At 43.1% G+C, this 26,456-nt stretch overlaps 1 protein-coding gene across 3 annotated transcripts; it reads left to right on the forward strand.

Annotated features, from left to right (window-relative positions):
- Window positions 1–505: 505 nt before the first annotated feature.
- TXNL1 (thioredoxin like 1) lies at window positions 506–24,516 on the forward strand. Of its 3 annotated transcripts, none has more exons than XM_083466220.1 (9): window positions 506–915; window positions 986–1,388; window positions 8,234–8,330; window positions 10,623–10,796; window positions 13,391–13,513; window positions 14,216–14,285; window positions 15,236–15,408; window positions 17,264–17,368; window positions 24,251–24,516. In XM_083466220.1, exons 2-9 carry the CDS (start codon window positions 1,180–1,182, stop codon window positions 24,278–24,280), a joined length of 981 nt encoding a protein of 326 aa, XP_083322346.1. In that variant the 5' UTR covers window positions 506–915; window positions 986–1,179; the 3' UTR covers window positions 24,281–24,516. The 3 variants fall into 3 exon arrangements, with proteins under 3 accessions (XP_083322346.1, XP_083322347.1, XP_083322348.1); XM_083466221.1 differs by lacking the exon at window positions 506–915 and adding an exon at window positions 22,043–22,091 and having other exon boundaries at window positions 1,067–1,388; XM_083466222.1 differs by lacking the exons at window positions 506–915; window positions 24,251–24,516 and adding an exon at window positions 20,572–21,816 and having other exon boundaries at window positions 1,067–1,388.
- Window positions 24,517–26,456: the final 1,940 nt, after the last annotated feature.

Raw genomic sequence — 26,456 nt, forward strand, 5'->3', positions numbered from 1 at the left:
GGCAGTTGGACTGGATTACCCTTCCAACTCTGCAAATTATACGATTCTAGTTCATAATTTTTGGGATGGGAGGTGAAATATACTCGGAGTCAAGTGTGGATTTCATTCTCTTTATTCATAGAATCATAGAGTTGGAAGAGACCACAAGGGCCATCGAGTCCAACCCCCTGCCAAGCAGGAAACACCATCAGAGCACTCCTGACATATGGTTGTCAAGCCTCTGCTTAAAGACCTCCAAAGAAGGAGACTCCACCACACTCCTATTCAGCTCATAGTAACAAGAAATGAATGTTCCCCCAAAATATCTGCATTATATACATTATTTACACAATGGGCCGCACGTGATTGGCTAATTCCGGGATTCTCCTGTAGGCCAATCAGGTTGCGGATTCACTTCCACCTGGAGCTGGATTGGGTGGCTCCTGCGGACCAATCATACTGCTGCATTGTTCTAGGACCCATCAGACTGCTTTATTTTGGATCCTATTCAGCTCAGTACTGTACATAACAGGAGGGTGCCGGGTATGCACAGAACCGGAACCAATGCAGCCGCCCATGCTTCCCCCACTTCCGCGAGCCCTGAACTATGACGGCTGCCCTGAAAAGCCAATCACTTCCGCCCGCAAAGGTCACCAAGCTGAAACGACAAGGCTTGCCAACCAATAGCGCTCCTCCCCGAAGCCGGAGGTCGCACTTTGCCCTTCTCCAAGATGTCGCCGGCGGAGTCAAGCGGGTAAACCCATAGCGGTGGAACCACAACAAAAGTCACCCACCGCCGCAAGCACTACTACCGGCGCAAACCCGAACTCTTTTTGTTATCCCCAGTGCAAAAGACGAAGCAGCGTCGTGTGCGTTTGTAAGGGGGGAGGGGAGAGAGAGGGGAAGGTTTACACCATAGAGTCGTCGAAGCCTAGAGCGCCCAACATGGATTCGTGATCGGAGCCTTAAGGGTGGATGTGGAGTTCAGCATCGAGACATCGCCTAGAGCGCCCAAAAGAGACTCGCGACCAATGGCGGCTTTCGCCCGTTGATTAACCGGAAGTGTGAGCCGCCGACCCCTCCCCTCTCCCTAGGCGCGTGAACCTGGATGAACTCTCAGCCGAGGGTGCCTGAGAGGAGGAGGAGGAAGGCGGAAGAAAGGGATGGCCGGGGCCGTGTGCGCCTGCGCGGGAGCGGTGCATGCTGGGCGCGGCCGGCCAGCCTCTCGCCCCGCCCCGCCCGCGCTCCTTTTCTTCCCGCGGTGACTTTGCACTTACCGGGCGTGTTGCTGCCGCCGCCGCCGCCGCCAGGATGGTCGGGGTGAAGGTGATCGCCAACGACGCGGACTTCCAGAGCGAGCTCAGCGCCGCCGGCTCGCGGCTAGTCGTGGCCAAGTTCACCATGAGGGGGTGAGTAGGCAGGGCCCCTTCGGGGACCCTTCGCGCGTTCACACGAGCGGACACACACACGTGTACGGCTCCCTCTCTGAAGGAAAGGAGGCTCTCTTCATCCTCCTCCCCCGCTCGGTCCCTCACAAAGGTCCCCGAGGACGGGAAAGGCGTTATCCCCATTTTATCACCACATTCAGGTTTTAGTTTAACGCAGAGCTGTATCGCTCCGAGGTTGTGCCTGTTTATGGGATGTTATTTGGATTTTTTTGGGGGGGGTGTTGTTGCTGCTGCTGGCTTTTTGTAGCTTTATTTTAGGTTTCCCTGCGATTCCTGTAGGAAATTACTCGGTTCGGTTTCGCATTTTAAAAAAAAACCAACATACTTTTTTGTTTCTGGCTACTTTTGCTACGTTGTAGCTATGTATTTTATTCGTTTTAAGCCGCCTTGAGCATAGTTTGATGGAGGCATACAAATAAATGTGTAGGCATGTAATTGTTTTATTTGTTTCGTAAGGTATGTATCTACAGCTTGATGGAAAAACAAAATTTCAAAGCAGTTTACAAGAAAGATAAGACGCTAAAACCCAGGGAATTATTTTTTAACAACATGCAAAAGTTAAAACACTGAAATAAATAACAATTAATTTGACTTTCTAAGCTTGCTCATTCATATTATTTAAAAGTCAAATACGTTAACCAGTTGTAATGAATTCAGTGACTTGGGCAGCTAACATGCCCCCCCCCCCGGGGGATCTGAAGCAAAATTGTCTGAGGCTATATACTGTATATGGTTCCTTTTTCTTTGCATAGCAAATGATTTCTTTTCCTAAGCACACAATCATATAAGTAAGGCCTATTCAGGTCAGTGGGACTTACTCGTAGGTAAGTGGGTCACAAAGTTGCAGCAGGAGGGTGTGGCGGTAGAGAAAGCATATTGTCCATTACAAACGGTGAGAATAGATCTTGAGGTAGGGGCAGATGTACTTCAGGGTTGTTTGCGCTGTTTGGTTTTGTGACTAGGCCCTGGAGGTGCACCAACTGGAGCTAAGTGCGAAATAGTGGCTGGGAGCGGCATAACATAGTTTTAACATTAAGGCTCAAAGTGCCTTTCAGTGCATGTTCAGTCCAGTAATTCATTTTATTTCCAGAAGTCTCACTGCAAACAAGTTCATTGCTAGTTCTCCTGTTGACCATATATTGGGAGGACAGTTCTCTCTTGCCTGCTTTCCTGACAAGATCTGAAGTGAACAAGAAGCCATTGATATATTCTGATTTTTGTGTGGGTCTGATTTCTAAAAGAACATAATGAAGCAACAGGTTCAGAAGCAGGAAGGAGCCCTATTGAATATGGTGTTCAGAATGCCAGCGTCAACTGGTGAGAGTTCTGTGGGATAGTCCTCACAACTTTAACCCTTTTCAGGGCTACTTCACACATTACAGAATTTCTGTTAGGAACAGTGTGCAGCCTGCCTTTACGTAGTTACTGTTAGCTCATGTGTTGCAAGCACATGCACGTGTAGGAAGCTTGCCACCATCACAGCCAAGTTGTGTGACAGCAAGTAAGCAGCATGTAATTTCCTGTGCAAAACCAAAATTTTGTGGCATGACCCAGATAGGGAGCAGTTGGGGATGAAGGGAGAGGGAACAGGTTTTCAAAGCTGCCTACCCCAATAAGCACATAGTTGAAATGGCATGCCCTGTCATTGTTTTATTTACTCTGCCTTTTAGGGCAAGCCCTATAGCAATAAAAATGCAGCCATTGAACAAACATCATAAAGCAGACAAAACAATCTCTAGGGGTCCAGCAATAGTATCAGTACAAAGACTTGGCAGAATTTTTAAAAAGACCTTCTGGTTTGCTTAAGCCTGCAAGAGGGAGGGCTAAGCAGTGCTTTTGAGTGACAGGATATTCACAAAGTGATATCTTTACATCTGCTGGGCTCTGCTTCAGAGTTATAGCCTGAGCTGTTGTTTCTCTGTAGAGTCATCATCATTCCCCAGATTCATTACTACAACTTCGTCTTTCTCTGGGAACTAAACCCACACCCTAATTTGGGTTTCAGTGATATCCTGTGACTAATTGCTGTACTTCCTGCTTTGGAAAGGAATGCTCCTTTTGCAGTGAGTAGGAGATATTCTGAAGGTGAAATCCTGGATTCATACTCTGGTTTGAGAGAAAATTGCAGTACGCATCTTGGTAAACCATAGTTATCACTAACTTCGAAAGTGGAGAAATAAGGAGTATATATGCACAAGGGTAGAGGAGGACCATGTGTGTTTGTAGGAGTTCCCAGTTTCTAAACTACAGTTTGGCGATTAGAAATAGGACACTTGAATAGCTCTGATTCATTAAGTTGGTGTGATGGTATAGAAGAGTACACAGTCCAAAGTTGGCAGTTTGGTTGGGATTATAACCTCACACAGGGTAGTCTGGGAAATGTTATTTGACATGGGAAAACTAAGTGAAGGGAGCTCAAACAAGTATGGTCCTGAGGAAAAAAGGAATGTTACAGACATGGGGTTGAATAAAGGCACTGTAAAGGACGCGGGTGGCGCTGTGGGTTAAACCACAGAGCCTAGTGCAGGCCGATCAGAAGGTCAGCAGTTTGAATCCCCACAACAGGGTACGCTCCAAAAGCATAAAGTGCAAGTAGATAAATAGGTACCGCTCTGGCGGGAAGGTAAACGGCGTTTCCGTGTGCTGCTCTGGTTCGCCAGAAGCAGCTTAGTCATGCTGGCCACATGACCCAGAAGCTGTACGCCGGCTCCCACAGCCAGTAAAGCGAGGTGAGCGCCGAAACCCCAGAGTTGACTACGACTGGTCCCAACAGTCAGGGGTCCCTTTACCTTTGCCTTTTAAAGGACCTGAAACAAAACATCACCTGAGACCCATCAACAGAAGTGGGATCTACTGTGCGTTACAAGGAAGGAGCATATGGGCAATTGGTTTGCTAGGCCCACTCTAGACCTTGTCATGGCAATTTGGGCAGTTGTGGTTTCTGCTATTGTTGCAACTAGAGCCAATCAGCATTGATGTGTGTGAGTTAGAGAAAGCTTCACTTATTTATTTAAACCAGTCAGCCAACTGTTGGGTTGAAGATTATTAGCTTTTCATTTAATGTTTGTTCATTTGCTGGCAGTCTGTGTAACAGGCAGAAGGGAATAGCAGGTAGTACTGGGTGGATCAGGCAGGGTGGGGCAACTTCAGTAGGACCTGAAGAAATAATATCACAACTAGTATGTCTACTGACACTGGTACTGGATGTATTTCTGAACAGCTAAAGAGCCGGACGGTAGCCCTGTAATAAGTTTTGGAAAGTTGTAAGGTGCCACGTGCTTGCACCTAATCTTAACCGGGATTGAACCTGATCAGAACTCATTTGGTACCAGCTTTTCCAATGTTGCATGAGAACAAGCTAACCAGCAATAGTACTGGTTAGCTGAGCATTATTGGCCATGTGAGAGAGCTAATTCTTTCAGTTTTAAAAATTGGTAAGGTGGACCGAAAGGATGGCTAAACTGGTAGCTAGGGTCTGAATTTGCCTCGTGCTGGTCCTTTTTTATATTCACTAGATTTTGATTGGGCTTGCAGAAATATTATTTTGTGGTGCCATTTACACCCATATTTCATCTTGAAATTATTGGAGGTATCTGTTGGCTTCTAATCAGTTTTTAAATGAAAATAGGATAGAGCTGGTCACCTGCTATTTGACGATATTGGGCCACAGTCAGATTTTGTAAGGAGCCAAGAAGATGGTGGTACCCAGCTTCCTTCGCTGAATCATCATATCCTCTGATAGTGAAGGTATGGAGGAAGGATTGCCCTTTCTCCCTACCATAGCCATGGTGTCTTGTGTGACAATTTTTGATGATTTCTCATGGAGGCTATCCCTTGGGGTCGTCAACAAGATCCAAAATGAACTTTTGTATCTCTTGACAGTTGCTTATGTTAGCTACATCATAATACCTTGGCCTTCATAATGGTTAAATGTATTAAAGTACTTGGACATTATTCGATGGTGATTGTCTGGTCAAATAACAACAACAACAACAATTTATTATTTATACCCTGCCTGTCTGGTTGGGTTTCCCCAGCCACTCTAGGCGGCTTACAGCACACAAGAAATTGTAAAACATCAGACATTTAAAATTTCCCAATGCAGAGTTTCCTTCAGCTAACTTTTGTTTTTTTGTCAGATGTCTAACCCTCCACTGAAATATGCTATCTTGTTTTTCACTGGGACCCATTCTGTTGTGACTACAGGAATAGATTTCCATTTTAATCAGTACAGTTCTGTCCTCCCTGATTCCACTATGTAAATAAGTGACAGCTCACAGAATACTTCTGCCTTGCCTACAATAAGGTCTAGAGGTAGAAGCCAGAATTGTGATCAAGCCCTGTAAAGATAGAGAATTTGTCCTAAATCCCCTTATTAACTGGTGTGAAGTTTTCAGAGCTGTCTCTTTGGTTATGCCCTATTGCAGCATTGAACTGTTGTGATTGGTAATTTTCTGTAGCAAAGTCATTTTCTCTGCAGTCAGCTTTTACAGTGGAAAATCAGTAGGACATCATTGGTGTCATCCACTGGCAGAGAAACTGTTGACAAACATACTTAAAATGACTAAGCTTATTATGCTGACCTACAGAGGTCTGTATAGTAGAGAGACCTAGTAGTTTGGTGTAATTGAAATTCTCTAATGCTGCTAGCAATAAGCTTTAAACACAGACGTAAGTGCTAGTTGTAACCAAATTGCCCCTTTCCCAAATAATGGTTTGGATACTTGAGCAGAGAGAAAGTCATTGTAAATAAGGAATGAAAGGCGGGGGAGCAATGAGAAGTGATGGTGCTGTATTGCTTTTTCTGCTGATGGGAGAACATATTTTGCTCAAGCTGTGTTTTCCATAGAATTCTCTTCCCATGCCGGTCAGTTTGATAAGAGGCCTTTGGGACAGACTGAGGTATTTCAAGGTCAGTGTAATTGTGCATTTTGCAGAGATGCTTTGTTGATGGATGATTTCATCTTTAACGTTATGACTATGTATTTTTAAAATTGCTGTATTTTTACATAGTCTGTAACTATACTGGGTGAATAGATGAAGAGAAGATTCAAAGTTGATTAAGCAGTAAACAAAGAAAATTGTGTTCTTGTCTAATTATTGAAGCTGCTCGTGATGTTTTTCTTGCACTACTTTTACCTTTCTCCCTCCTTGTAATGGATAGATTAGAAGATAGTCATATTTCTTTGCTGACTTCAGGGGAGGGGGAAATCACAATTTTTCTTTTTTTAAGCCAGGTGCATGGCTCTGCACAGTTGTTTGTATTCAGGAATGTGAAGTAGGAACATAAAATATTGGAATGGTGTGTATGGATCCCCCACCTTGGCAGCTGCCAGCATAAAAATAATTTCCCTTACTCTTGAGTTATCAACGTATTGATTAGGGTCTGGGGAGACCAGAAGCAATACAAGTCTTTCACACTCTTTCTGCTTTCCTCTGAAGCAGGGCGGAAGATGAGCTATCCACTCTTCCCTCCCGCTGAATTCTCTGTGCAAATCGAATGACTTTGGGAGGAGAGGGAGGGAATTGGTGCCATTCACAAATAATGGATTGCTCAGTTAAGTGGAGCCAAAATCTGTGGCTCCTTGACACTGGAAATGTGAACCCAACATGGAGAGAAATATTTAATAATCATAAATCAGAGATGCTGTGTTGGTGTTAGTGTGCGTGCAGAGTGGGCCACAGAAATATTCGTATGTGGAGAGTGTGAGAGAGAAGATGCAAATTGTCACAACTCCTTTCCTATGCTTGCTTTTGTAAGTCTTGGAATGAAGCAAAAGGTGCTGTGTTGTACTCTCCAGAGAGCAATATATTTTAATAAGCAAGAATTATTACATCATGAGAAAGCTGGATGTTTACTTACAGCTTGGGGAGTATTCTTTATGAGAACCATTAAGTTCTCGTGGTTTTCTTGTTACCTATAGTCCCTGAGCACTGTGGAGTACACAAATTATGAGATGTGTTTGTAATGCCAAGCTTCGAGACGGTTTTCTACGAAAGGGCGATCGCTGTGGGATTGCAATTGAGTATAAAAGGATTTTGCTTTACATAGGCTAACCTGTATGCTTTCATTATGCATTTTGCTGAGAAATGATGATGTCGTCAAGTTGACTTGAAAAAGTGTCGGATATCAATCTCCTCGGCCTGAAGCTAGATGTTTTGGAGATTGCATGCAGCCAGTGCCAAAAGCAGAAGCCCTGCATCTCCTCTAGGGCTGGGCGATATAGCAATAGTCCATATCGTGGTATCCGTTTCATAATTTTTGACTTTGCAATATAGCACAAATCATGATGTGTGTGTGTATGCTATGCAAAAATCACAATGTGGGGAAAACTGTGAAGCCAGCCAATGCCTCTACATAGCTCCATCCTTATTTCACGTGTTGTAATATATCAGTATATCGCGATGTTTAGCTGGTGATATATCACAGACTTGAAAACCAGATATCCCCCAGCCCTAATCTCCTTCCCTGTAACATCTAGCAAGCTAAAACACATGTTGTGACTTAGGGTGGCAATGAAACTTACAATGCTGCTATCAGCAGCCAAAGAAAATGGGAGAGAAGGCTAGGTGCATAATGGTGGTTTATTTTACACCCCACTTTCCTTCAGCAGAGCTTGATGGATCTCACTTCATACTACTGGAAGGAAGAAGAGATGGCAGTGTGAGGGTTGCTGTTCTCAGTACCAGCCACACAATCTCTGTTATCCTTAGCTTTAGCCTACTTTACCATGTGAATCCCAAGGGGGCTGCAGTTATCTAAGTGGACGTGCTGATGTGTGTTGTCCTTTTCTTCCCCCTGACAGATGTGGCCCATGTTTAAGGATAGCCCCTGCTTTCAACGCTCTGAGCAATAAATATCCCCAAGCGACATTTTTAGAAGTTGATGTGCATCAATGCCAGGTGAGTAGTGTTTGTGTATGTGTGCATGAGCATGTGTCAGTGAACAAGATTTAACTCCTACAGGTGTATTTTTTTGATATGTGGGATATAAATGCAGCCCAGAAATAAAATAAATATTTAAAACATTTTTTCTAGAAGACTGTTGACAATCAGTGGGCACACCTGCCTCAGAGGAGGAATAGGCTGTAGACTGTCCTCTAAAAGGCAAGATTGGCATTTATCAGGAGCAGAATTCCATGTAAATGTGTAAGGGTTAAGTTTTATAAACCTATTGCTTCTCATGTTATTATTGGCAAGAATTTAAGTTATAGGTTGGTAGAGTTTAAGTTTGCTGCTGTGGGTGGAGGTACATTCAACTGTAGACAGATCTATCCATGATAACCATTTTAAGTCGGTGGTTCAAAACAAGCAAGCTGTCATGTGATGGATGCAATGATCCCATGCTAAATTGGGTCATTTAAATTTTATTTTTTTATTTGAATGTTGTGGTTACATTTATCTGTAGTCTACCAGTTTGCCTATACCAGTGTCTGAATCAAATATTGGCCAGATATAATGAACGTTCAGGGCTTTCTCCTAACTCTCATGATTTCTGCACTGAGATGCAGAGAAGGTGACATAAAACTCCAATCAAATATTATTCAGATTGTATTGCCAAATTTGGAAAAAACTTTTGTAATACAGAGTTGACAGAGCTGGATCCAGAAAGGACCCTCAAACTGCGAAGCTGCTCGTTCAGGCGGGGTGCAACCCCACCCCGGGCAGGCAATTGACCAATTTCTCAGGCACAGAAACTACTTACCCACAGTAGGGGTATTGCCAGGATTCAAGCTTGTGCTGCCTCTCCTAATTCAGATCTTTTTAGAGTACGACACAAATCTTAAATAATCAATATTACGAGGGTTAGGAATAGAAAGTTCTGCTGAGGTGACAATTTATGATGTGTGACTGCAGTGGATAGAAAGGTTCAATTCAGCTGGCCCTTTGAGTGACTCCGCTTCAACCCTCTGCAAGCAACGCTACGTTTTTCAGCTATTAACTTGAAGCCTGGTAGCGTTTAATGTCAAATTCTGGTTTCCTCGTGTTGTATAATTTGGCTACTTGGAACATATTTGGTTTGTTTTTTCTGGTATAGATGTTAAATTCATCCAATAAAAGGCTTTTTAATTATGCAGAAATATTGTTGGCATTTAACAATGCAAGTTGTACCATAAGGCTTACATTATTAAATTTAAGCCATTAAAAAGCTGTTGTTCATTCGCTCTTTTATGAACTAACAGTATCTTGGGTACATAGTAATAGGGGTCTTATCCTTATTCTCAGTACAGTTATAAAACTTTGGAAAATATAATTTGGTTCAGTTTCATCTCGGGTGGTTTTAACTTAGTGCAGGGAGTCTGAAGAAACTTGCGAGTGGTCTTTGAAGCAAAATTTTTAAAAAGAATGTGGCAATACAGTGTTCTTTCCCTAGTTGTGCAGGAGAAAGCTGGCTCTAATAGTCCTTGGCTAAGGCTTAAGCCTGTATCTCATCTCATGCGCAAAAACAAGATTACGTATATAGGGATCCTGGCCACATCTAAAAGTGCATGGAAAGATAGTAATAGGATCATAATGCGCTTCACTTTTGTGAGGGGAAGACATTCAGTGAGCTTTTAAGTGTCGTCTTTGTCTTTCAACGGTGGATATGCGACTCCTGCTTGTCAACTTTTTCACAGTGCTTTCAAAACTGCTGCAAAATTTGACACTTGGCCAGTTCAGATGTAAACTGTGTGGCTTAATAAATCATGGCTTATTAATAATTAGTGTTTCCCTTTGCTCCTCCCTTGCACATCATCTTCATTGTTCCTATCAGGGATTATTACATTGAGATGATTATGTTTGAACCAGCCCAATGGCTCAATTCAGGCACCATGCCTAACGATGGCTTGAGCTTACAAATAATATACAACAGGCAAAGAGTGTTCAGTGTTTTAGCATGCGCAGAAGTGCTCTATCGCGCACGTACAGTAGCGGCGCTCTACTTACGAACTTTTCGGGGTGCGAACGGCACCCTGAAACGGATCACGTTCAGTAGAGTTACCACTGTATTAAAAAGTCATCATGAAAACCTTTTTCTCTGTTGGGGAGCAACATAGAAAATTGTATTTCCAATTAGCACTATTTTTGCATGTAAGCAGCAAACATTCTGCTGCTGATGTTTATGTGGATGACCTGGGATGATTGGTACTCTTTTGTTCATTAAATACTAAAATCTTGCTACACATTGCTAACCGTTGACTTCTCAAATGCTAGGGAACAGCTGCAACCAATAATATATCGGCAACCCCAACGTTTCTTTTCTTCCGGAGCAAAGTGCGCATCGACCAGTATCAAGGTGCCGACGCTGCTGGATTGGAAGAGAAAATCAAACAGCACCTAGAAAATGATCCTGGAAATAATGAGGATACCGATATTCCAAAAGGATATGTATGTATATTTTATCTATTCTAGTGGATTATTATCTGTGCAGTGTTAAAAGATATGCATTCGAAAGGATCCAGAGGATCAGGATGGAGCTTCCATGCAGGTGCAAAAGCTCTTCGCATGATCTGGGACTTCTGAGGGTCCCCTTTCCACTGCAGTCCCTCCTTGCTCTCCTCCTCCCCTTAGATAATGCCTTTGAAAGTTAGAACTCCACCTCCATCACAGGCAGCCTCTGTTGCATCAGGAGGGAGGGAGAGATACAGAATGTATTGATGCATTTGAGAGTACTTTTTGAATCCTGGCCCAGATTATAGAATTTTGAATTTCTCTTTCTCCATCCCTCCACCCCTTCTCTCTCTCTCTCTCTCTCTCTCACACACACACACACACACACACTCAAACACAAACACACTGAGCTCTTTCTGTTACTGCTCTTACTGCACATGCAAAGTCTTTATAGCTGTTGCTCACAACAGGCCTCTTGTCTAGCAGCTGTGGAAAGGGGAAATTTTATGTTAGGGATTATTAGGAAGAGGATTGAAAATAAAACTGGTGACAACATAATACCTTTATATGAACATATGGTGCGTATGCAGAACTTCATACAGTTCCGGTAGCCGAACAGGTTATTGAAGACCTGGAAAATGTTCAGAAAAGGGTACTAAAATGTGTAATGTTGCTTGGTGTCTAGGGAGCACATAACCCTCAAAATACAAATCCCCTTTCAGGTGGTTTTTTAAAAAAGCAACCCCACATTCTCCTGGTTATGGATTCTGCCCTGAAGAGCTGGGAACAGTTTTTCCCAAGGCACAGGAAAAACAAAAGTGGTCAAATCCACAGCAAGTCCACATAGCTATTGGGATCAGCCAAAATGTCTTAAATCATGTGCAGGTGTTGAGTTCTCTAGAACTTTTAATTGGGGAAGGATACTACACTAAGCAGTGGAGTGGAGGCGAGTTTTAAAATCTTTTAGTCCAGATCTTGAAGTCTTGAGACCAGAATTTCTAATCATCTTTTTGTCAAACACCACCCTTCAAGGTTTTGCCTTGACTTAAGAGAAGATAGCTGTCAGCATATTATTTTTTTTTTTAAAAAAAATCTTTCCTTGTTGAGGTTTTACCTTGGGGCTCCTGAATGTTGCAAATCAGGGCTTGTCTGACAGCTGGAGTGACACGTACATGTAAATGAGAACCTTAATGTGACAAAACACTCAACTGGAGCTGTCATCTTCATGACAGTTTCTGAGCATCATTTGATATAATATTCCTCTTAAAAGGGGTCAGCTTTCGCATCCTGCCCAAAATATTAATACAACCCCTGACAGAGTACAGTGTTTAATATTTCAGCCAAGTGCCAGCGCAGCTAATAGTTCAGTAGCTCAATAAAAGCACACCCAGCTGCTGCAGTGCTGTGATGGTTTGTTTTCCAAATTAGCAAATGCAATCCATTAGACTTTGCTGGGAAACTGTATGTGCTAACCTAGAATTATGTTAAATGCAAGAATGCATCTCTTTTGAGATGTTAAGTACTTTAAATTCACAGCTAAATAGACGCCATCCCTGCTACCCAGTTTACCTTTTCAGCTGAATCTTTTTCCTGTAAATAACCCCGTGAATATGGGCCACTTGCATTTGTACTAGTTCAGATTTACAAATGTTGTCTGTACGGCTGTGTTCATTGCGTCTAGTGTGAATGCAAATAGTTAAGCAAATAGTTAAATGTAATAAGCAGTTGTAGCAGCTTTGACTTCCAACGAGGCATTTGCTTCTGAAGCTTTTCAAAACTGTCCTGAAGGACACAAAAGTGAAGGATTGCAGAATTGTACTTGGACTGTCTTAGGTAAATAGATTTTCCCTCCTTTGGTGTTTATCTTTGTTTTTATTATTTCAAGTGTTCTGTTTCCAAACTGCCGTCTTGCCAAAGCGCTCATTGTAATTTATGACATGAAACAACAACATACAGCAGCCTTCTCCAACCAGGTGCCCACTAGGTGTTTTGGGCTACAACTCCCATCCCAGCCAGCATGGCCAATGGTCAGGAATGGTTGGAGTCATCCAAAATACATGAAGGGCACTGTTAGTTAAATTCAGCTCTGGTCCTCCAAGCTGATATGGCTCATCTTGGCTTGAGCCCAGTAGAGTATAACCCAGAGTCCGCAACGAAAGGATGAGGCAGGTATGGCTACATTGCTAAGCTTTATTACTAAGCTATGCTGAGAGCATACAAATATACATCTTGTCTCTCTGAGAAGCAGAGAGAGCAACTCCAACAAAGAAATGACAGTAGAAAGGAAACAAGAAACCAGTAAACGTCACATTCCGTCTCCCTTTCCCGTGGGAATCCAACAGTATCTAGACTGTGGAATGAAAACATAGTCCTGTGACTACCAGCAGCTGCTCAGTGAGGGAAACAGAAACCAACAGGCACCAGGTTTGGGATAAGGGATGAGAAAACGGTGGGTAGGAAAGAGAAGAGAAGGGATGATCAATCTGTATGGAAAAATAAGTGCCGCTTGGTTTTGCATGTTTATCCCCTGTAAATGTCTTATAAATGTATAGCTCAGCCAGGTGATCATTGTCACTGTCTCTTACTTCTAGATGGATTTGATGCCATTCGTTAATAAAGCTGGCTGTGAATGCCTTAATGAAAGTGATGAACACGGGTTTGATAACTGTTTACGTAAAGACTCTACCTTCCTGGAATCAGACTGTGACGAACAGGTATTTTGCCTTCCAGAGAATATTGCATTATACTATCAAAAGGACAAAGGTGTTCTTTTGGCTAGAATAGTACTCCCAATTGTATGCATGTTTAAAATACCGTATTTTTCGCCCTATAGGACGCACCGGCCCATAGGATGCACCTACATTTGGGGGGGGGAATAAAGGGGGAAAATTATTTACCACCACCACCACCCCAGGCGTGGGGGAAGCCCGAGCTTCCCCAGCCCCCAGAACGGGACCCAGAGATCGCTCTGGGAGCTTGCGGGGCTGGAGGAGTTTGCGGGGCTGGTGACGGGGAGGAGCAGGCTTCTCCCCCCCGCCAGCTTTCTAACCAAGTCGGGTGACAGCGGGAAAGGCGCCCTGCGCCTCCCCGCTGTCCCCCGAGCTTGTGGGGCTGGCGGTGGGGCTCTCCTGAAGCCTGGAGAGCTAGAGGGGTCAGTGCGCACCGACCCCTCTTGCTCTCCAGGCTTCAGCGAAAGCCTGCATTCGCCCCATAGGACGCACACACATTTCCCCTTCATTTTTGGAGGGGAAAAGGTGCATCCTATAGGGCGAAAAATACGGTACTTCATCTGGGGTCTAAGTTGGTGGTGACCATCTGGGAAACAATAGCATTCTAAATCCATGTGCAGTAATGTTGTGGGTCAATGCATTTGAGATCCCTCTTAGATTTTTTATTTCCTTTTGCTCTCTCCACAGCTGCTTATTACGGTAGCTTTTAATCAGCCTGTCAAGCTTTATTCTATGAAGTTTCAAGGGCCTGATAATGGTGAGTAAAAAGATTTCTTCTTTCAAGAGAAGCCATCTATGCATGCAGCCACTGTTGATTTTAAAAATACAAAGCACAAGACACAGGTTCCTTGCTTGTGACCCTGTTCTCTTGCTCCTAAGTCTTAAAGTCTGGACCTGACCATCAAGCACATTGCCGCCATACCATCAAGTTTCTGCAAATGCACTCTAGGCAGTGCAAAACTTTGCAAAACAAGCTGGCTACTCCGGTTTTGAGACCGCTGGTATATTTCCAAGAATCTGCATTTACGAAATTATGTGTTGTGTCACTTTTGTCAGGTGACATGTCAGCATAGCTATCTTTTGGCATCATTGTTCTGAAGACCGTGGTTGCTAATAACATTTATTTTCTATTGCACCTATTTTAATTGGGTGTGGTACATATATTGAAATGAAAGCATGAGCTCTGCCCTGAGAAGGCTAGGAACACACTCCTCAGCAATAGGAATGGAGTCTGGGCAAGTCCAGTTAACTTTCTCCACAGCTGAGGTTGGAATTGTGCTATGTGTAGTCACTTTAATGCTTTAGCCTGCTAAGGGTGAACTTTTGAATGCTCCCCATAACATGTAAAAGCCATACAACCTGTAGCAACCTTCTCCACCCCACCCCCTCATCCCTGACCCTTGACCATGGTGGCTTGGGCTGATGGGAATTGAAAGTCCTACAACTTCTGGAGACTGGAGAAGACTGGCCAGTAGTGTTAAGTGCAGCCCTTACTAACTAAAGTTATAAAATTTAAGCAAGTGATGTGCTTGCTTCTGATAGAAGGTTCTTTGCCTTGGGGTGCAGATTGGACATAATAATTTCCCTGTCTCGGTTCTTCTGAATCTACATAATTTTCGTACACAGAAGAACTTAATACTGTCAAGTATATAAAACCATGTTTTGAGGGTTTTTAAAAGAGTCAGTGGCATTTTTTTTTAATCGCAGGTCAGGGTCCAAAGTATATAAAAGTGTTTATCAACCTCCCTCGATCAATGGATTTTGAAGAGGCAGAAAGAAGCGAACCCACTCAGGCCCTGGAGTTAACGCCAGATGATATCAAAGAAGACAGTATTATCCAACTCCGCTATGTAAAGTTTCAGAATGTTAACAGTGTAACTGTGAGTATAAACCTTCGAATTCATTCCTGGTTAACAGAATCCTATGACATTATAAAAGGCTGACTGCAAAGCATGGTAGATCCTCCAATAACCTTTGCCACTTCCACCATAGTTTTAATGCAGTGAAGCCCAGCTATGTTTTTTCCCCTCTTGCCTCTTAGATACAGCAACTGGTAGGGATGAGAGCCTGGAATATTCAGGCTTGCCAGACCCAGCTCCTGTCAAGCTTGAAAGAGAGGAGAGCAAGTTGAAGATGGGTCTGGGCAGACAAAAAATCACTCTTTTACAAGCAGCAGCAAAAATCCCTTTTGTTTCATAGACTAGTAAGAAAACCTGTTCCAGTCCCATACAACCTATTTTCATCTGTTGTTTCCAAGAGGCTTATTTGAAGGTCTAGCTATTTACCTTGATATCTACTTGTTACTTTGACTTGATTGTATTAATACAGTGGTACTCGTTTTATGAACTTAATCCATTCCTGAAGTCCGTTCTTAAACCAAATCCATTCTTAAACCGAGGCATGCTTTCCCTAATGAGGCCTCCTGCCGCCGGTGCCCTTCAACTGTTCTGCTTCTGTTCATAGACCGAGGCAAAGTTTGCAAACCAGAACACTACTTCCGGTTTTGCAGAGTTCGTAAACCGAATACAGTAGTTCATAAACAAGACTGTTCGTAAACCGAGGTACCACTGTACTCATCACTAGTTCCCCCAATACCTCCCCCAAAGTCTTATTTGGCCCTTCAACAGAGGTTGGGAAGGAGGCAGGAATCTCCTTTATTTGCACTGAGGGTTTCAGGAGGTCAGGATCGGCAGGATTCTTCTCACACTTATTCTTTTCGAACCTCAGTGCAAATGCAGGCTCAGAGGATGGATTGCTTACTAGTTGGGCATCCTTCTCACCAGATGGCCAAGGACACTTGACCCCAGCAAGCTTAGAAGTGGATTTGGTGAATAGTAGTGTAACTACTATTCACCAAATACGCGGGTGGCGCTGTGGATTAAACCACAGAGCCTAGGACTCGCCTAGGTCAGAAGGTCGGCAGTTCGAATCCCCGTGACGGGGTGAGCTCCCATTGCTCGGTCCCTGCTCCTGCCAACCTAGCAGTTCGAAAGCACGTCAAAGTGCAAGTAGATAAACGGCATTTCCATGTGCAGCACTGGTTCGCCAGACCCACATGACCCGGAAGCTGTACGCCAGCTCCCTCGGCCAATAAAGTGAGATGAGCGCCGCAACCCCAGAGTCGGTCACGACTGGACCTAATGGTCAGGGATGTCAGTGTTTGTAAAAAGCAAAAAAAAGAAGGAAAGGGTTCTGACCTCCCTTTGTCTCCTCAGTCTCCTTGTCGGCACAAAAAGAGTCCACGAGAATATCCTTGCAGAGTTTTATTCTTAAAAGTCTTTGTGCAAAACACAACTGAATAACTATACACACCAGCACTAACCAACCAACCCAAACACCAGCCTCAGCAACAAACTAACATTTCTCACTTATATATACAACTTGGTGCAGACTGCTGAGTCATGCTGACCCAGCTTTATTCGCAATAAAGAAACAGCGGCCATTTTAGCCGTGACAAGGGATCCCTTTACCTTTAGTGTAACTCAACTCTTCTGGCCAGAAGGTGGTGACATCCTTTAACTGCCTGGTTCAAGCTCCACCGTGGACTTGAATCCTATCACTTAGTTAATACAACCCAAACATTTTCCATTAACAAACTTGAAGGGGTAGACTAGTCAGCCCTGTCCCATCTTCCCTTCACTTTGCTTTTCCCTGAACTTCAAATAAGTTGACTATATTGTGGGCTATTGGATCCCTCCACATCATGTAACTCAGTACTGATCTTTTCCATTTCAGTTATTTGTCCAGTCCAATCAAGGTAATGAGGAAACGACGAGAATTTCATATTTCACATTTATTGGAACACCAGTCCAAGCAACAAACATGAATGATTTTAAGCGGGTATGTTCAAATCTGTCTTTTAAATTGGAGACTGGATTGCAGTTTTTAAAAGCTGCAAGGGACAGTGTTAGCTGAACAGCTCCCCATCACTGTAATAAATTGTGAGTTCTGACTCTTCAAAGGTCTTCCATTCCCACTGCAACTGATGTAGCCTTTTCGCTTTAAAAAAAATGAAGAGTGGAATTTGTCTTGGATATTCTGCCTTTATGAAGTGTCCAAAGAATGCACGGTTGCTTTAAAACGTTTGCAGAGCCAAATGACCTCTTAAGCCAGGGTTTTCCAGAATTGATTGCTTTATCTCCAAGAGGCCAGAGATAAGAGGAGAGGGAGAAGACAACTGTGGCTTTTAGTCTACTTTTCTATGGTAGTGTATATGGAGCCATGTTCAGATAAATACGAAAACCGGTTTTCTGTATAAAAAACATATGTCTTCATGCATAATAATGATGATGATGATGATGATGATGTTATTCTGCCTCCAATTCTGTAATGGCAGAATATAAGAAGCTCTGCTGGATAGTAGCAATGGAGAGTATAAAAAGCCAGCAACACAACTGGAGGAATAAGAGAAATTGTGAATCGTGTTAGTCCTTTGATCTTTAGATGCCCTGCTTAGGTACTCTGTAGCTTCTCAGCCTTTCCTAACCTGGTGTTTTCCAGATATTTTCAACTAGGCCTTCCACCACCCCTGACGGGGCTGATGGGAGTTATAGATCAAAACCTCTATAGGACACTAGATTGAGGAGGCTGCTATGCAGTCTGTTTCTCCCCCAGATTCTTAGCTTGTGCTGTAAACCCACAGATGTGATAAATAATACTGGGCTGACAACAAGTGTTGTCAGCTACCTAAAAGGCAATGTTGCAAGGCAGAGGAAAGTGGGTCTCACCTTGTTAATTAATTAGCCTATACCAGATGTGGAGAACCCTTGGGCTTCCAAATGCTTCTGAACTAGATTTCCTTCCAGCCCCAGCAAGCATGGCCCAGTGCTGTAGTTGTGAAACATCTGGCGGGCCAAAGATTCCCCACACTCACCCTGTATAGTGCAATTTAGATGATGCTTTTGAAAGGAAACAAGATGTGATAGGGGCATTTTGGGGAATCCCTGACTTAAGAAGTGCATTTAAATATTGCAAATGTGCATGGTATTTTGTATGCAGTCATGTTCGGAGCGAAGGAAACTCTTTGCACAGAAAACTTGATCATTTGCCTCAAGTGATCAAGGTTGACTTGGGTTGCTGTGCGTTGCCCACAAAAAAACTTCTTAACTGTTTATGGTGTGTTTTAGTCTTCATGTTTGTCTGCCCAGTAAATATTCTATACTCCCATCAAAAGAGCTTTTTCAGATACTGGGCAAAAGTAGGAGAAATGTGTTAGCATTATGTGTTCTGGGTACTGTAAGACAGAGTACAATAATGAAATAGAAGAGCTTTGGGTAGCCAGTAGGAGAACAGATGCAATGGAAAGCAGGGCTCCTGTACTTTTCATAGGTGTGTGGAAATAATAGATTTTATTGGATGCAGCTTGCCATGCAAGAGAGAGAGAAAACCTGCACCTACTAAAATTATTACTTCTGTGTATCCTAAAAGGCAAAGAGCCTTGTCCTTATGATAGTAGAATTATCTATCTGATCACTAACAGTGCAATTCTATATGTTCCGACTCAAAACATCCTGTAGATTTCAATTCGGGAGTACTGTATAGGATTGCACCCAAAATCGTTGTAGTGAAAAATAATATATATTGCTTAGCTAAACTGTAGTTTTTATGTGCACATACTGAGATTAATTGGGGTGTTAATGGTCCATTATTAAATAAACAATACTGAATATTTAAAGTTTTGCAAGTTACACCAGGGATGGAACTAAATCCAGATTTTTAAAAGAGGTGCATTCCTTTTTAGCGACTTAAGTTAAATGTGCATTGGAAAAGAAGGGGGTGATTCTGCAAAGTGTTGCACAGTATTCTTCCACGGAAAACTTGTTTCTCTTAGACACCCTTGTCTTAGTGGATGAGCTAGCTTGGCTGGAGTGTTTGTGGTGTGGCCCCCTCACCTTGCTTCAGCAGTGGTGGCATCTGTGTCTCTGAGGATGGAGTCCTGATGCTATTGCTGAGAAGATAGACCCAGCAGAGAAGTATCTGTCGTTATTGGTGCTGTGATGGTGGAACAGGAGCTGAGAGAGCGCTCTGAATCGGATGTGCTGAATAACGACTGAGGAATACTCCTGGGAATGGTGACTAGATGAGAAGCCATTGGAGGCCAGACAGAGCCATCAGGCTGCCATTTTCTCCTCCAGCCGTAGAGATATGCAACACTACGATATAGCTTAGCATCTATACGTAGAAGATCTGAATTGCCTCCAAAGTTGCAGAGCAAAAGCTTGGCTACATGGCATGCATGATAAGTTGGGACAGGGAACATCAGATCCAGGGGTCATATTCTGGCTCTCCACATCATTCTGTGTTCAACTTGAGAATGGGGCACCTTGGAAAATGCAAGACCAGCTTTATCGTATCATTAATGCAATGAAAGGACTTCGACTTACAGATGTATTCAGAATAGCAAGGAAAACCGATACTTTATAGCCCTTTATTCCCGCTCCCCATAAAGGATTGTGAGTTCGATAAATTCTCCAAACTTCTGCCCCCCTCAAAATAGCTCCCCTTGCTAATATCTATTAAGGTCCTAACTTCTCCCCTCTTGCTTTAATTGGAACGTAGACTAAAAGGCAACTGAAAGTATGACTTAAATTACACTGCCTGAAGTAACACCTAAGGGCTTTCATTTTTATTGTTGTAAGTTCTTCCATTGCTACCATAGTATTAAGTGAAGTCTGGGAATGCTTTGCTTGCTGCATGTGTTGCTCAAACTTTGCAGGCTTAAAATGCAGAGACGTGCGCGGGAAGACAGAGAGAGGGAGGGCAATCTTTGCTGCTTAGGTCAGAGTAAGGCTTGGCATGACCTTTTTCGTTTGCATAGATTTCATTGCTAATTTGAAATGTCAGATGTTAGGTTAAGTCCATGGGGGGGGGGGGACGACAGTAGAGCTCCTGCCACTCCCTTTAGCTTGGAGGACATCCAGGGTGTGCAGTCGCATGAGATACGTAGCCAGCTTTTCTGTGGCATGGCGCTTCCATCCCTTCCTGTTCACTTCCTACGGTTTTTCCTTTGCTTCATTGTAACGCTCTGTTTCATTACTTTTCAGCATTTCCCTGGCCCAAAGAAATAAAAATGCGGAAGATTTCTGTTTCTTAAATGGTCTTTCCTCACACCGCCCCTTTCCCCTGCTCCTTCCGCTCATCTAGCATCTGCCTTCTCCTTTCCATCGCTTGGGGCACCATCATATCCTGCTCTGCGACGGTTTTCCTGGGTCTCTTTGCTTTTTTTATCTCTCTTTCTCATGGACTTCTCTTTGTTTTTAATATACCATTTTTTAAATATATATTAAAAATCTTCTTTTGCACACTGTTTTTGTCCCACCCACCCCAAAAAACCATCTCATTCTGTTATTAGATGCTTCAGAAATTCACCTGACAGCTCATTATTTGCACCTATGCTTCTGTGCGTTCTGTATCCACTGTGAGTAGCGGAGTTCGAAGAGGTCTGCTGTGTTCTCAACTGCAACTCTGGTCTGGGTAACCTGTGGCTCAAGTTTTCCTGATAGGGATTTTTTTCCAGCTCCTGCACTTGCCTTTGAAGACTCTTCAAGGCAAGGAGGTTTTTCTGTCTCTCAAGGTTGAGCTGCCCTCTGATAACGTATGTGAAGCTGCCTGAACAGAATCACCATGGGGCCTTCTTAGGCCAGTGTTGGTTGTCCCTTCTTGCACCAGCTCCCTGAGATAATCGTCCAGAGAAGATCCAGGCACTGAAACGGCGATGCTACATCTTAACCGTGTGCTCTGTCACTTGTGTCATGGGCCCCCTCCAAGGCAACCTGTGCCCAACATCCCTGTAATCTGGACCCATGGTTCAATCCGCTGAGAGCCAGTTTTGCAGCCGTGTGTTTTGAAATACGATGCAGCAGCTTGTTTGAACACCGAAGGGGAGGGTCCATCTTAGGGTTCACACTGCCGCTCCAAAAATGATTGAGCAATTTAGATCTTCACTGTGGTGGACACATTCAAGTGAAGTAATGAAAAATGAGGTGGTATCTTGGCTAGAGTACAGCAGTGGTGAATGCTGCCTTATCAATGCTGCCTTCTTAATCTAATGAGGAAGAGTGAGCCCATTTCCTTGTTGAAAGAATCCTGCATTGTACATCCCCGTATTCTTCTGCCATTCGTCATCTGGAAATGCATTGCGTTCTGTGGCATGAGGACAGTATACGGCTAAAAGATGTATTGTAGCAAAATTGGGCAGGGTTATAGGGCATAGGGCATAAATCTGCCCACTTTTGAGTGTACAGCCAGTGTACAAGTTAATCCTTAACCGAATAAAGCAGTCAAGGGACCTCAAGTCCACCCACCTGAGTGAAATCTGCCCCTTATGGAGAATGAATGTGAAGTGCACAGATAATAAGAAGCAAAACGTGTGCCAGGAATAATGAAATATTTCAAGAGGCGTTGCTCTGTTGTGTTTGAATTATCTTATTAGTCTCATGGTTGGAAATTGGTGTAAAGTTGGGGGTTATAAATATGCTAACAAAACGTCAATATAAAAAATATTTAATTTTTCAGGTAATACACATGGGGCACTTGAGCATTTGAGCATTTCCCTCTCTGAATGGTATAGATGCGTACAATTATTATTTTTTAATGGTTGCTCCACCTCTGCTAACATTATAATTGTCTAATTTCTGGGTGTACCTGCTTAATCCAAACCTGTAGCGCAATGCTTTAAGCGCTACCGAAGAATAAACATTTCTCTCTCACCTTTCTTGGATTTAGTTTGCCTGTTTATAACATGCTTAATTAAATCTTAATTTGGTTGGTTGTGCGTGTTTTTTCATTCAGTGTTGTTTTGTGAGATAATAATTCTACATTGGCCTCTGCGTTTGAGACTCAATTATCTGCATGTCACTATGTAGAACGATCCTTATCGTAGGGCAGGCTAGCCTTAAGTTCCACCCCCTTGAAATTACTTCATTACTTAAAGTGTGACTCCTCATAGTATTGACCAGCCTTCCCCAGCTTGATGCCCTCCGTATATTTTGGACTATAATTTCCATCAGCCCTGGCCATCGTCCCATCATCATCTTGATGACTAGAACTGGTGGGAGTTGGGGTCCACCACATCTGGAGGGCACCAGCTTGGGGAAGGGTGCTCTTGACCATGAGCTGAGGTCCTTGATATCACTGGTGGCTTATAGATGTTGCACTTGAGAGTCTTATCATCAACGTCTGAACTATCTGAACTGTGTGCTATTTTTTAAAAAAGAAGAAGAAAGAAAATGCCTTCTTAAATGCACAAATACTGTATGATAAGTGAGACCTGTAGAATTAATATAAGCAGTACACCTGCCAAGGAGTTGCTATATCCCTCTCAACCAAACACAAGAATGTTTACTATGGGATAGATCTGAAACACGGTTTATTTTCTCTTCCTCAGCCTGATCTGCTGAAACAGCAGCAATAAAAAGTCCACATGTATTTTGTCACTAACATGATGACCAAGGACTGTATCTTATGTTCCCTTCCAGTGCAAGGGCTCTTTTGCAACAGCATTTCACTGGTTCAAAACATTTTGCCCGTGGAACAAGTCGTGCCTCTAAATGGCTTTAACTTAGCACTACATATGATACAACCCCAAGGGTTTGTACTTCGCTTACACAGAAACCTGTTACTAGCTTTAAAATGTAATTTTGTTCCCCTTGCCACACAAAAAAGAAAATGGATTTATAGGTAGACCGCATACCAAATGGAAGGCATGTCTGCTTAGTTTGCATTGTGATACTAAGACCTTGCAGAACTTACTGGTTTAAGTGAAACTTCTTTCCAATGCGTAACCTCCTAACAATGCGTACTCAGAAGTAACTCGACATTATTTCAATAGGGTTTACTGCCTGTTAAGTATGCTTAAGCTTAAGGGCAGAGAAACTGATTCTGTTCCTCTCTGAGCTGCTGCATTCCTGCGTTCCCAGGAGGAAGCCTTGGGGCGTCAAACCGCTGTATGTGCCACCAGTAGGAAATGCTGTGAAAGTTAGGAGGTGCATTGTGAGTTTGCACACTGGTAATGACAGCGTATGCTATTCGGCCATTTTCACGCCAAATCCCACCCTGCTGCCTTAGAATTCAGTGCACAGAGACCCCATCATTCCAGAAATCTAGTCAATATTGACATGTTGGCTCTCCCTGCAGTGGGCGTGTTGCATACTTGACAGATTTACTTCTGGTGGACCAGCTCAGGTAGACCCAACACAGCAATATTGTTACATCATAGCTTACTCAGCCTACTCTGGGCTCCATGACATTATAGGACATTTAGAGATAGTGGTTTAGCTGTAAGCATCTGAACGTGGACACAAGTAGGCAAGTTTCTTGGATGGCCCCCCCTACCCTAGGTAGTTCAACTTTGGTATGAACATGTGGGGATTGTATTGCAGTCAGTATTTGAATTAAGACCTTGCTTTATTGGCTGAGTGCATACTAAAAGTTACCCCATTTGATCCTTTGATCATTTTATTACTGGCTAAATTTGGTTTGCAAGAGGCACTGGGAACTGGCGGCCCTCCAGATGTTGGCTCATCAGCCCCAGCCAGTCAAGGGTGGCGAAAGTTGCAATCTAGCAAGAACTAGAGGGCCAGAAGTTCCCTGTCGCTGGTTTACAAGATCCCTCTCCCACTGGCGCTAGAATGCATGTTGGGGAGTCTCTAGAAGACTTGCTCTTTGGAATCCATTCCCCTTTTTATTTGCCTAAGTTCTAACTCCACTTTTCTCTTTTCTCAGGTCGTAGGCAAGAAAGGAGAGAGCCACTAAAGTATGAAGAAAATGCTGGGAAGGGCCTTATTTACAATCAACACGGGATCTTCACATTTATTTCTAGCTCCTGGGAAATTGCTTGACCATAGCCAGAGAGACTGTCAGTCTGTTCCACTATAATACCATTACAAATAAATCACTGCATTTTTGTTAATACAGGATTTCACTAAAAAGTGTTTTCTGTTGTAATCTTGGGTCATAAATTTGTAAATAAAATCCATTAATTTTGCCAAGTTGTTTAGTGCAAGATTTGCTGTGTTACTTTGAAGGTGGAAACTGGACTCAGGCCTCCTCTAATTTAAATATATATCTTTTGCCGAAAATGTTTAAATAACCCTTCATTTTCCCAGTCTCTGTTTTTAGAGATGGTTTTTATTCCAAGCGATTGAGGCATATTGGTTCATCCGAATTCTCGGCACACTTTCGTAGATCTTTGTCAACTGTCTGTCAAAGTAGCTTGCTTTGAAAACAGGGGACTTCAGGGTGTGGGGCCAATGCCCCTTTGACCCCTTTCCAAGGTGAACTGCCAACAAATCCCATTGGCACAAGAGCTTCTCTGCAGGTGGCAACTCCAAGGCTAGGTGGCCACGGATTTGGCTGAGGGGTTTCCAGTTGCCGACCCTTATCAGGTTTAATAATAGATGCATTTGTCTCGGTGCTTGTATTGAACTGTATGTGTTCATTGAAAAAGACCTGAAGGATCTCTAACATGTTTTACACAAAGACTGGGTTTGCTGCTGCTCTTATCTCTTAGCTTATGCAAAGCTCTCTGGCTGTGGCCTCTTCCTCAGAGGAGTTTCCTATCTCCTTGTTTGCCGATAAATTGTAGTGGCTTTCCTGAATTTGTAGCAATCTTCAAATCAAATCACGTCTACTGTCCCTCTCAACTGGTGTTATTCAGAGACCATTGTGTGGTTCTGCTACATGAGAGCAAGAGGTATTGGTGCTCTTTCTATGCCGGTGTTTGGGGGGGGGGAGTCCTCAAATCAGATGGATAGCATGCCAGAAACATCACTAGTGCTCAGAACTTCTATGGTGATTCCTTTTTTGTGAACCGTCCTTGGCCAAGGGAGTTCCAATACAGTTCCAGTTTCTCATGCTTTGTAGCAAATTTGAATCTAGATCACAAAACGAGCAGATCCTGGAGCAAGGTTTTGCATAGTAATGCCCCATACCTACCCGCTGTATTGCCTCATAGTGAGGTAAGATGCACAGGGCAATATCCAACATTGCATGAGCACGCTTGCTTTTCTCTTTCTGCAACTTCCCATTCCTGCCACCTGCTCCAAAAGCTCCCCAACCCTCTGGAACAGATTTTGGAGGTACACAGGGAATTAGCTCTGCTGGTGGGAGAGGCACAGTTGGATTTCACCCATAGTATGAATGTGGAGGCTGAATAGCTTTGTGTTCTGTCTGAGGCTAGTTTTGCAGAGTCTTCTTTCAGTTTTGCTACCTTCCCCCCAAATCTGACCTCTCTGGGAGAAGGTGATGATCAAATATTTCTAATAACGGCACATTAGGAGTCATGCTTCCCCCACCCAATGTTTTTAATAAACTTTTAGTGAATTCGCTTTATCTCTCTAGAATTTCATATAGAGAAATATTCAAAGCAGATAGTTATCTTTATTGAGGGATGAGTGTCTAGGCCTGATTGTTTTAAGCCTCTTTTATAAATCTCCTTGGCACAGCTCCCCATAAAGATTTTATAAATTGTGCATTGACCGGCACCATGCCCATATGAGGTTGGTTTCTAAGTCACAGTAAGTTTTAACAAAGAGGTTTTAATTGGAATAATTACTCTGTTGACTTAAATTGGTTGCATTTTCTCTGTACAATAAATCCCAATAAGAATTTAAATCCTACCGTAATTAGTATTCTGTAATTTCTATTTTGCTTTTTTTGTTAAATACTGCAGGCATTTTTGTCCTGCCTTGGCAGATTTAGGTATTAATACTTAACTTAATTCTTGTGCATAAAAGTTGGACACAATCCACCAGAAATGTTTCCTGCAAAAAAGCCCTTTTGGAAAATGGTTGGGACTTAGCTAAATTGCAGGTGAAGTTGTTTTGCTTACACACTTCCAAGACATTTTCAACAAGCGAGATCTGGAATGCATGTTGCATTGTGGAGTGTTGCTGATTAGCGTTCCAACCAGCTATGCCCCTTCCAGGCT

Source organism: Podarcis liolepis, assembly GCF_965112155.1.
Source record: "Podarcis liolepis genome assembly, chromosome: 11".
In the NCBI taxonomy this organism is placed as follows: Eukaryota; Metazoa; Chordata; class Lepidosauria; order Squamata; family Lacertidae; genus Podarcis; species Podarcis liolepis.